General features: G+C 37.8%; 1 protein-coding gene across 3 annotated transcripts in view; it reads left to right on the top strand.

Annotated features, from left to right (window-relative positions):
• The window catches only part of LOC137249167 (zinc finger protein 665-like), a 129,266-nt gene extending 116,931 nt beyond the window's left edge, over window positions 1-12,335 (top strand). For 2 of the 3 annotated variants that reach the window (XM_067780454.1, XM_067780452.1), the window contains 3 exons: window positions 3,401-3,541; window positions 3,621-3,900; window positions 11,923-12,335. In XM_067780454.1, coding sequence (XP_067636555.1) covers window positions 3,401-3,541; window positions 3,621-3,900; window positions 11,923-11,967 — 466 coding nt within the window. In that variant the 3' untranslated portion in view covers window positions 11,968-12,335. Of the gene's footprint in view, window positions 1-3,400; window positions 3,542-3,620; window positions 3,909-11,922 lie in introns of all 3 variants that reach the window. The other variant, XM_067780453.1, reaches the window with a different exon arrangement.
• Window positions 12,336-12,945: the final 610 nt, after the last annotated feature.

The following is a 12,945-nucleotide window of genomic DNA, read 5'->3' as shown; positions in this document are numbered from 1 at the left end:
CGATATGGGTATCAAATGAAAGGTGTTAATGATTATTTAAAAGCGAGTGGGCCTTAGTTCTATATGTGGACGCCTTTTCGAGATATCGCCATAAAGGTGGACCAGGGGTGACTCTAGAATATGTTTGTACGATATGGGAATCAAATAAAAGGTGTTAATGAGTATTTTATAAGGGAGTGGCCCTTAGTTGTATATGTGAAGGTGTTTTCGAGATATCGACCAAAATGTGGCCAAGGTGACCCAGAACATCATCTGCTGGGTACCGCTAATTTATTTATATGTATATAATACCACGAATAGTATTCCTGCCAAGATTCCAAGGGCTTTTGATTTCGCCCTGCAGAACTTTTTCATTTTCTTCTACTTAATATGGTGGGTGTCACACCCATTTTGCAAAGTTTTTTCTAAAGTTATATTTTGCGTCCATAAACCAATGAAATTACCATGTTTCATCCCTTTTTTTATATTTGGTATAGAATTATGGCATTTTTTTTTTTCATTTTTCGTAATTTTCGATATCGAAAAGTGGTCGTGGTCATGGTCGGATTTCGGCCATTTTTTATACCAAGATAAAGTGAGTTCAGATATGTACGTGCACTAAGTTTAGTAAAGATATATCGATTTTTGCTCAAGTTAGCATGTTAACGGCCAAGCGGAAGAACAGACGGTCGACTGTGTGGCGTGTCCTTCGTCACATTTCGCGAATTTTTATTTAGCACACATATAATAATAGGAGTAACGTTCCTGCCAAATTTGATCATGATATCTTCAACGACTGCCAAATTAGAGCTTGCAAAAAAAGTGGGCGGTGCCACGCCCATTATCCAAATTATCTCGATAAGTTTATGCCGTTACGGAGTACGAGCTGAGTATAAAAAAAATTGCAACCTGGTTGCACAAGGATCGAGATAGTCAAAAAATCGTATTTAGGGTCCTATTTGGTTCATATTTGGACCACATATTATGTACATAAATAGAAAGCGACATATGAATTGGCTTTATTGAGAACAATACTTACATCATAAGTAATAATAATACTAAAAGATAGAAAATAATTAGGTAGGTCCTAGGTACTGGTCATCACACTCCTCATCAATCTAGGGCGTTGATCAAACAAATAAGTAACGCGTTGGGCGCGTGAAATATCTATTGATAGTCAACCGCTCATATATTTGCAAATCATATTTTTATTTGTCCCAACTTCCAAAACTTGGAACCTAAGCCTTCATATGCATACTCATACCGTCGACAGCCATATAAGGTACGATTACACTTAACTTCTCATAAAAAGGAAGAGAAATATGACAGCTTTAAGGGAAGAAGAGGCTAAATTGAAAGTAAATAGGTAAAATGGGGTTCATAAACTCCGGAGACTGATCTTATATTAAGGTTAATTACTCCGTAAAGCGCGGAATCCAGGGCCGGTATTGTGTTATCGCATTCACATGCAACACAAGTAGTAGTACTGTGGACTTTATTCAAAACATAATTGAAAAAACTTCTTCGTTCTTCAAAATTTTAAGAATTGTGTCTTTTGTATATCGCACCTTCAACAAATTTCCTCCAAATCGTCAAATTAACCCGAAACCGTGATACACATTCCAGCCACCGAATTGGATTATATCTTTTGGATAATAGTATCTGATATACAACGAATTCATTTTAGCACTGAGATAAATTGCCTTAAATCTGGCGGTATTCTCAAATCGGATCTCTAACGTCTTTCACCGTTTCTACAACCAATAAGCACAAACGACAACGTCAGATTTATTTCAAGAGTCGGCGGACGACTGAAAAATGCTGAGGTTCCCTATGATTGTAAGCATCCCGCACTTTTACCAAAATCACATCGATTTACTCATCTTTATATTGAATATTTGCACCGTAGCAATCTTCATGCCGGACCCAAAGTATTGCTTTCGTTACTGCGTCAACGAATTTGGATCGTGAATGTACGCGAAATCGTTCGCAAGGTTGTGCGCAAGTGTACGCACTGCTTTCATTACAAGCCCAAGGTTATATCAAATAATGGGTGACCTTCCTGAAGATCGTGTTGAGGCGCAACGAACATTTTTTGTATCAGGAGTGGATTTTTGCGGCCCATTTCTCACATCTTATCGCTTACGAGGCAAGCCACCCCACAGAACTTACGCTGCCATATTTGTGTGTTTTTCCGCGTAAGCTGTTCACATCGAATTGGTTTCAGATTTGTCAACCAATTCATTCTTGCTTTGTCTTAAGCGCTTCATTGGTCGACGCGGCATCCCTTCACGTTTGTTTTGTGACAATGCAACTAATTTCGTTGGCGCTACCTCGCGACTTAAGGAGTTTACTGAAAAATACTTAAATGACACGGCGTTGAACGAAGTGATCAGCTACAGTAACGAGATTGGGTTTGACTTTCGATTCATACCCCCACGGCCACTTTGGAGGACTTTGGGAAGCCGCTGTGAAGTCAGCTAAAGCATTGTTGCTTAAAAATTTCGTTCAAGCTAATCTTACGTACGAAGAACTTCAAACTCTTTTCATCGAAATCGAAGCTGTGCTGAATTCTCGCGCGCTTACTCCGGTCTCAAATGATCCAAACGATACTGAGGCAATTACGCCTGCTCATTTCCTGATTGGAACGTCACTAAAGGCCTTGCCTGATATGCAGTTTGATGTTGACAAAAATATTTCGTACTTAACATATTTTCAACGAATTACTTATATAAAAAATCAATTTTGGAAGCAGTGGACCCGTGATTATTTGCATACACTACAACAAAAAGGGAAATGGACCAGAACTGAGCCAAATATAAAAATCGGGGAACTTTACGCACTTTTACAAAGCGTCATGTTCAAAACACGAATGACAATAAACGAAACGCCAAAAAAACTTTTATCAACAACATTTTTTAAGAAAATAATTTTAATTCGAATAACAAAAAGCTCTATCTGACTCATAAACTATATTAAACTGAGTTTAAACCACACAACTTATTTGAATATACAAAGCGATTTTTCATCACCCGCTGCTGTACTTCATATTTTTAGCAATTCACAATATAGCTGTCAAAACGGTTTTTTGCTCTTGAAAAACTGTGTTTTTGCTAATAAAGGGTTTGGATATAATCCGAAGATGTTCTTTAAGGCTCTTTTGTAGAACGGCAATTTAAGTTTTTTAACTTAAAATTAATCTAACATGAGGAGTTAAACTTACACATTTTTGAAATTAGCTCTTGAGCTAAAAAAAATAACCTGCCATTCTGCAAGTGGGTCTAAAAATACTAAAAGACCGTGTTTAAATTTGTACATACTCGACTTTTTAGTAGCCAAAAAATTTTTAGGTTAGTTACAAAATTCAAATCCTCGCTTCTTTTTAATATCAAAAAATAAACTCGGTATTTTTTTTTTTCAGAAACAAAAACATACGTGACAAGAACGGGCAATACCCATGCGATATTTGTGGCAAACATTTTAAAGAAAAATGGGTTTTAAAACAACATAAAAGAATTCATAGCGGCGAAAAGCCCCATAAATGTGATTTTTGTGAAAAGCGGTAAGTTATCATAAAAATCCTCGTCTTAATATATTTCACCAAATTGTTTCTAACTTTATTTTCTGCCTGCATTTAATAGATTTTCACGAGCTACGTTCCTAAGGGAGCATTTTCGTACTCATACCGGTGAAAAACCATTTAAATGCAAATACTGCGAACGGTGCTTTACGACGAAACACCTACTGAATGAGCATTTACGTGTACATCTGGGTGATAATATTCACAGATGCGAATCTTGTCCCTTAGCTTTTCATTTGGCTTCGGGGCTACGGTTACACTCAACTACGCATAAAGACGAAGATCCAGAGACGCGTGAGCGAAATATGGCAGCTTTAAAGGAAGAAGAGGCTAAATTGAAAGTAAATAGGTAAAATGGCATTCATAAACTCCTTAGACTGTGATCTTATATTAAGGTTAATTACTCCGTAAAGCGCGGAATCCAGGGCCGGTATTGTGTTATACGATCCGTGGTCGAAAACTGTTTTTTACATCGCAAAATCTCTTAAATGGTGAATCGGATTAAGGAAATATGCTAAATAGTGGCTACGTGTACTAATTACAATTTATTTAATCTGAATTTTAACCTACACTGCATCCACTTGAAGTTTATTTGAGGGATATTTTTTTTTTTTGTATATTGGAAAAATTATAAAAAGAAGCACTGGATTTCATTTTTTAAATTTTCAGCCCCAAAATAATTAAAATATTTTGGAAAAATACATTTAGGCATCGAACGTGCTATGATTTGAAACCCCTCATGGATACTTTGCTGTTGCTTCTCATATAAAAGTTGGATTTAAAAATACAATTCAGCAGCCTATGTATATCACATGTGCTAAGTTCTTGTTAAAGAAAGCCATCGGTTCAGCTTCGACACTATTAATTCCGGCCGGTGAAATACCTGAAATCAAACCACACTTCCCAGCCGAAGCTGCAAACCCAGCAAGAGAACTTGACCCAACGAGATAACCCGACCCTTGAGACCTTTACATTAGGAATCTCAACTTGGTCATTATGCTGCTGGTAAAGACCCCGACTACTTGAAAAAAGGTGCTTACAGTTTTAATCTTAACAAAATTTGCGATATATACATGATACGTAATAACACTACCAGTTGTGATCCCCTTCCCTTTAGTGCCATAAAAAAATACTTAACTCGTTTTACCTCAGAGGAGATTTAGGACGAGCTTCTCTTCCAATTAGCGTCGTGCTATTTTTAATTTTCCGTACGAATTGGGTGGACGAGACGTTCGTATGATGTATTTTGGAACGATTTTCCGTCATCCCTTGTCAAATTTGGTTTTGAGACAAGCCGGTTTCGGCGCTGCGGCATCATCAGTGTCCATTTTCGTTATGATCTGTTGTTGTCGTTTGTCTTGTATTTATAGTTCGTAGGTACATGAGCAGGTATTGTCAAAATTTATGCTTTTGTATATTTATGTGTATGTGCTGTGTGTTCATTCCGAAACGAGGGTGGGTTTTACTGATCGATTTGTGTGGCTGACCGAGGCAGGTAAAAGTCAGTAATTCTACTCGTTTGACCTTTGTGGGTTCGTTGCTTTGGTGCGATTATTGTTTTGTGTTTGTTTGTTGTACCAGTGTGATTACTTTGCTTCTTGTAAACAAGTTTTAAAAGCTTAAATATTGTATCAGAAATTGTGTTTATCTGTTCGTATATTATTCTACCGTCGAATGTTTTCTGTTTGTAGATTTTTATGTTTTCGAGTACGTTCAGGCGTCTTTTGCTTGCATGTGAAGGACTCTAACTGTTTTTTTTTTTTTGATGTTTGCTGGGGAACATTAATTTTTGACCATGTGATCCGTGATGTTAGACTCTGATATAATGTTTGGATTCCGAGTTTTGCTGTTGTAATCTCTAAAGTGTTCTTTGAACCTCGTTCTTGTTTGTCCTATTTAACTGTGTTCGCATCCGCAGGTAAACTTGTATACGTCGTGGCTGCTAAACGGATCATCTGAGTTAGTATTAGTTCTTAGTTTTCGCCATAGATTGTTCGATGTTTTGAACACTGTGTAAATGTTGTATTTTTTAAAGAAGTTTGCCAATTTCATTTTCATTATTTCTTTTCGGTTCTCCATGAGTCCTTCGGAGCTTTTCTACTAGTGCTTTTTTATATCCGTTGTTTGCAGCAATGTTACATATTACTTCAAGCTCTCTCTTATATGCTTCTTGTGTAAGAGGTGTTCTTTCAAGTCTATGTACCAAATATTTTATGCCGACTCCGAACGGCATCTGCAATTCAGACGAACTTTTACCGACAGGCTTTTCATGGCAGAACTACACTCGAAGTGCTTGCGAAAACACCGAGGGCGACCCCGTTTAGAAAAACTTTTCTAACTAAAATACCTTTTTATTTTTAATGTCATAAGTCGACCAATTTTATTGAAATTTGGCAAGTACATACATAAGTAATTTTTAAATATAGCAAATGTTGGCATATAGCCTCTTACGGAACACGATATTTGAATATGTATACCTAGTCCCTTTTAAATCATTTCGTTCGTGACGTTTCTCTTTAAACGTATCCTTAAAGTATATGTAAGAGCAGACAACTGGGTATATAATGTTCGGTTTTGTCCAACCTTAAACTTCCTTACTTGTTTTCTCCTAAATTCGAAACATACGATCTCGTTTTAGAAAAGTTTCTTCACTTTGGTAAAAATTCCGAAGTATTCACTTTGATCGAGTATATTCGATACCTCATACTAGGTAGGTAGTGCGTGTGCACTAGAGTCGATACTTTGATCCGAGTATTTTAAATGTGTACCGGTATCGATACTTTTTTTTAAGCCCTATCACTAGTTATGAGGAAAATATGTGTACAGAAGTTTGTCAAGAGTCTTGAACTGGTCTTCTATTTATGGCTCACGAAACGTTAGAAAGTGCTTGGTGAAAAAGGGGAGGTTCTATTTCTAATTTTGTTAATTTTATTTTTTTAATTTTCATGGAATATATATATTGTAGAAGTATTTTTTGCAGATATATAGCCTGTTATATCCTTTAACGGTCTCTTTAAGGCTAGGTGGGAGCTCGCCAAAATTTAGGTACCTAAACTAATATTCCACTGGAACTTTCCAGCACTGCAACAATTTAGGAAAAAGCTGTCAAAACTGTGCGAGTTGATTTGAAAACCTAATTTGTTTATTTCTGCTAAGAAAATAATACCAATACGGGAAATTTGGTATTTTTCATGCGTTTTCACGCTTAAAATGAACAGAGGTCAATTAGGGTCCGCGGTAAGTATCTATGTATCCCAATTCAAGAAAATGCAGTGGCTCCGTTTTATAAGGCTTTTTTTCGGACATAGTGGGGCACATGCACAATGACCTTTTCCACAATCTCGAATTCAATACTGTGATGTTGGTACGCCTCTAATAACTTCTTTAGGCTAATTAGTGCACTTGGCTGCCAAATATGTTCAGATTGCGATCCATATTTGAGAATGATCCAATTCTTGTGTCGCCAACATCAGCTTGAACAAAATTGTGCTCACCATCACGTACAATCGATAGGACCTTAATCGCAGCAGGGATCACCGCGCTATGATCAATGATTTACTTAAATTGAATGGATAAGAGCCATTTGTTTGCATATACAATATTGTAACGAATTTGCTGCAAATCCTCTTATTTGTCCTTTTGCTAGGTTCGTATCGCTAAACTCTTGAATAAATAACTCCAATATTGAATAATGGAAAAATGGCCTTTATTAAAATACTTCACAATAACACTCAAACTGTGCAACGAATAGTTCAATAACCAAACTGATAGCTTAAATGAAACTGACTTTCAAAATAATACTGCTATTGCTCGCTAGATATCGTCTTAGTCGTAACTGCTTGACAACTCAAATCAAACTCTACTATTGGCCGCCAGATCGCGTGCTTAATCAATAACTGATTGATTGCTCAACTCAAACTGAATTACTTCTTACTCGCCTGCCCCGCTTTTATAGTTTACGCTGCATACTTCTAGGCTCTTCCATTTCCAGAACTTACCAACTATATTCGTGTGTGAATAGTTCTCATATAGTTTCTACTTGTTTACAATTGTCTACTTTTTAGCGCTTCTCAGATGTACATATGTGAGTTTGTAGTTTACAGTCTCCCGCACACACATAAGCGTATAAGTAAATTCATCTGTGTGTGACATCTCATCTCTCGCTGTCTTGTATGTAAATGTTGCTCGTCGGAATGTGTACATATGTGTAGACGCAATTATTGATTCGTTTATGTAGATACATAATGATTGAATTATTGATGTGAATTCACGTCACTGCTTAGCATCGGCCTGGAGATGGCAGCACTCCTCAGTTTTGCTAATATTCGTAACACTGCCCTCCACCTAAGTCTGATCGTCCCGATCAGACAAATCTCCCAATCTAAACGCCGCTAGCATCTCCAAATGTACCACCCTTCTAATCCGTGGTTTCCCAGTGGTTTGTATGCGGTAGATGGTATCACTGATCTTCTTCACAACTTTGTACGGGCCTTCCCGACTGCACCGAAATTGGGCTGGAACACCTTTTCGCCGGTGAGGGTTGTTTAACAGTACCAAATCTCCATTCCGGAAACCTTCCGAATTATTTTCCCTGTCGTACCTGTGTTCCATCTTACTACTCATTATTCTGGATCGTTCTCTCGCACTCTGTTGCTTGGCCAATGAAGAACTACTTTGTAGAGCTTGTTCTTGACGGATTGGCTTCACATACTCAGTATCGTTCCGACGTTTCCCAACAAAAGTGCGCGCTGGCTTGAAACCATCCTTGCATTCTTTCTGAAAAATTCTTTCAGTCATTTTAGTGCGTCCATTAGGGTTTGTTGATGCCGGCCTTTTCCTCGCAGGTACTTTTAATTTCGCTTTATTTGGCACATTCGATCCATCAACCTTTGCTCGATCTACTTTCCTTGACTTTCGTGGTCTCTGTCCAATCTCCTCCACCAGCACTCGCTTACTGCTGAACCCTTTTTCTAAACTGAAGTTAAGTGGCACATCTTGGTTCTCATAATGCATCACCATTCTCTGCATATCGATCTTAATGTCATGGTCAACCAAGAAATCCACTCCCAATATAAATTCATCAACAATCTCCGCCACAACAAATTTGTGTAAAACCATGACCTTCCCAATCAATACTTCACATATCACTTCTCCCTGAACTTGGTTATACTCGCCAGTGACCGTACGCAACTTTGCTCTAGGTAACGGTTTTACTCTCCTGTTGACCAAGTCAGATCGGATCAAGGAATGAGATGCGCCCGTATCTACAGTCAGTATTCGTTCGTTGCCATCCACATTCCCTCTGACGGTAAGACTGCTCGATTTTCTACCAATTTGCGACACAGATATCACAGGGCATTCAATAGCTGGATCTAGCTCTCTACCTCTTACTCGCTCTTGCTCATCTCCTCCAGCTTTGCGTTTACGCCCACCCACATTGTTGGAACTATTAAGGCCAAGATCGCAATGACGTGGAATGTGACCGGACTTCCCGCATTTGAAGCATTTCATAACTCCGGCATTTTTCTGTTGTGATCCCTTCAGAGCTTCCAAAATTGCGTCTACCCACTCTGGCCGTTCTACTTCCACACGGCGTGCTCTGAAAACTGGCTTACACAGAAGCGACGCTGTTTCCTGAATCAGGGCTTGTGACACCGTTTCTGCGAATGTTGGCTTTGGGTTTGCGTATGTAGCCCGCTTCGTTTCCACATCTCGTATGCCATTTATGAAACTCTGGATTTTTACCCTTTCAGTGTATTCCACGGGTGCGTCCGCATTTGCGAGATGAGCCAACCTTTCAACATCTGAAGCAAACTCCTGCAAAGTCTCGTTAGCTTTTTGGTAGCGGTTTTGCAATTCTATTTGAAATATCTGTTTTCTGTGTTCGCTTCCGTATCGCCGTTCTACAGCAGCCATCAATGCGTCATAACTGTTCCGCTCTCCTTCGGGAATCGTCTGTAGGATTTCCGCTGCTGGCCCCTTCAATGCCACGAACAGTGCAGCAACTTTATCTTCCGCATTCCAGTTGTTCACTGCTGCGGTCTTCTCAAATTGTAGCTTGAAGACCTGGAAAGGAACAGAACCGTCAAAGGATGGTGTTTTTACCTTTGGATTACTCGTTGAAACTGCTGGGCGATTTAGTTGCAACTGCTCGATACGTCCTCTCAAAGCATCCACCTCGGCCTCGATTTTTTCTTGAAACTGTAAAATTTTTGTATCTTGCGCGTCCAACTTCGAGGAAATACGTTCTTCTTGCTCTTCCAGTTGAGCAGAGATCTGCGATGATATCTGTGCTGAAATTTGCGCCGACATTTCGGATATCCGTGCCTCTTGTGCTTCAATCTTCGCTGTTATACGGTTCTCCTGCGATTCCAGCTGAGACGACATCTTTGATGTTATACGTGTCTCTTGGGATTCCATCTGTGATGACAGTTGAGATGTTATTTCTGTCTTTTGCGATTCCAGTTGGGATGCCAATTGTGACGACATGTTGGTAGATATTTGTGATGACATTTCGGACATTTGTGCCGATATTGCAGCCAACATCATGTTTAGGTCTGTGTTCGCCATTGTCTGCGGTGTTTCATTTTTCTCTTCAATTTTTGCTGTTGTCTTGTCCTCATCAGGATAAAAGACATACTCGTCCACATCAATTCCTTCTGCTTCCATTGCCTCTCGTAGCCGTGCCTGAAGTTCGAGTTTAACGCCGCTTGTATTCAATCCACGGCTCTCCAACTCCTTCTTTAGTTGCTGGATCTTCTGACACCAATTGTAACGAATTTGCTGCAAATCCTCTTATTTGTCCTTTTGCTAGGTTCGTATCGCTAAACTCTTGAATAAATAACTAAAAAAAAAAATAATGGAAAAATGGCCTTTATTAAAATACTTCACAATAACACTCAAACTGTGCAACGAATAGTACAATATCCAAACTGATAGCTTAAATGAAACTGACTTTCAAAATAATACTGCTATTGCTCGCTAGATATCGTCTTAGTCGTAACTGCTTGACAACTCAAATCAAACTCTACTATTGGCCGCCAGATCGCGTGCTTAATCAATAACTGATTGATTGCTCAACTCAAACTGAATTACTTCTTACTCGCCTGCCCCGCTTTTATAGTTTACGCTGCATACTTCTAGGCTCTTCCATTTCCAGAACTTACCAACTATATTCGTGTGTGAATAGTTCTCATATAGTTTCTACTTGTTTACAATTGTCTACTTTTTAGCGCTTCTCAGATGTACATATGTGAGTTTGTAGTTTACAGTCTCCCGCACACACATAAGCGTATAAGTAAATTCATCTGTGTGTGACATCTCATCTCTCGCTGCCTTGTATGTAAATGTTGCTCGTCGGAATGTGTACATATGTGTAGACGCAATTATTGATTCGTTTATGTAGATACATAATGATTGAATTATTGATGTGAATTCACGTCACTGCTTAGCATCGGCCTGGAGATGGCAGCACTCCTCAGTTTTGCTAATATTCGTAACAATATGAAAAATCAATATTTTTGTTTTTGAAATTTGACATTTGAATTTAGGTTGAAAAGTATGCTCATAAAAATTCTAAATTTTTATTTTGCACTGCCTTGCCGACAGTTTCCAGTGATTTAGGTTTTTTCTCTATTTAGGTAGAAATTTAGGTCAACTCGCACACAGCCTAAATCTCTTCTATATAAAACTGTGCGTGGCCCTTTACCAAGTTCGTTAATTTTTCCAGACTCATTCCCTAAGACAATGAAGTAGTTTACCAAGTTTTGTAATGGCAACTTAAACCGTTTTATATTTTGACCCACAAAATATTAAAAATTGATTTTTTCAGAAAAGAGCGGCGCAACGCCCCTTATTGAAGCAACACATGAAATTTGGTTATTGTAGCTGCATCATTAACTGAATAATCACGTTTTTGAGGTTTTATAAAATGTATATACATAAAAAATGGGCGTGGGTATTGCATGATGTCGCTCATTTTAAATAACTATGAGAGATGAGTGCGAAGGAATCCACATATAAAATGTCAACAAGATATCTTAAAATTTACTCAAGTTATCGGGTTCACATGGCTAAAAGAATTTCTTTTTCAGCCGGATCATTGAAAATCTATATTTATTCTAATTAGATTGTTTTACTCAATCGTATTATAACGCCTTATGTAAGCTTGATTTTTAGTGGGTTATATTCTTATATAAAAGCTCGTAATACAAAAGTGGTATCTCCTTATGTAAGCCTTATTTAAATTGATCTATACGTCTTCTAATAAGGTAGTTATTTTCCTACTAATGACTTCTAATAATTCCTTATGTGAGCTTTACTTTAAATGAGTTGTAAGCCTTATACAAAATGTTATCTTTCAGATAAACTTTATGCCACACAGTACCGAAAAACAAGGAGAATTATAAGGATTACACCAAGCTCGTACTTATTGCGCCAAATTATTGAAAACAGTAATTTGGACAGTTGGTTGGAATGCACCTGCTCGAAATCACGTCCGTTCTGACAGCACCGATAATCAATTAAGAACAATTCGGCGATTCTAATAACACATTCAATGATACACAAAACGGATTTACTATTAATTTTGTATGCTTTTGCATGAACGTTGAGAACTCTTGCTATGGGAAAGGGATGACGGCGTGGTAATGAATTATGTCATAGTTATCAACATCAAAATTTTGAATTTAGGTTATTATGTACATAAATTACTAAATAAAAGTTTATTATGATGTGTGGCTCGGAACCATGCAGCAAAAAAATATCAATAGTTAAATATAGCTGACTAATAGTTGACTACTTTACTTTTAGTTGACTTCTGAAAGTTAGCTAATAACAGGTTGTAAAGTCATGCATCATTGCAATGGCAACCACTGTGGAATTAAAAAAACTCCAACCGAAATAATACTAAGTCAGAAAAAAATTGTTTATTATGAGAAAAAATGTATCTTCTGACGCCAAATTCCAGGTAATGTTTTTGGCTCTACTCTATCAGCTTCTAAAAAAACTGCAAAAAAACAAATAAATGTAACGTCTGACGAACTGATTTACGCAACCAGAATAAAAGCCACTTCAGGTTGGCTGTCAGCTGAAGGTGATGTACTGAAGATCGGGAATATGTTTATTATAACAGTTATGTATTACAGTTGGCAATAGGCTAACTTACTTTTTGGTTTAAATTAGTTATAGTTAGCTGAAAAGTAATGCAGAAGTAAACATCTCTGAATACTTTTCAGTCATTGCAGAAGCATGATACAAATTAGGGCTAGGACTATCCCCATATTCGAATATCCGTTGACACGGATAAAATCCGGACGGCATGGATATCCGGTTAGTATTCGTTTGTGAAACTTCGGATATCCGGATTTATGAAGATCCTGGTAATA

Source organism: Eurosta solidaginis, chromosome 4 (assembly GCF_040869045.1).
Source record: "Eurosta solidaginis isolate ZX-2024a chromosome 4, ASM4086904v1, whole genome shotgun sequence".
NCBI lineage: Eukaryota > Metazoa > Arthropoda > Insecta > Diptera > Tephritidae > Eurosta > Eurosta solidaginis.
The sequence above is the reverse complement of the archived record's forward strand: the minus strand, read 5'-3'. Positions and strand labels throughout refer to the sequence as shown.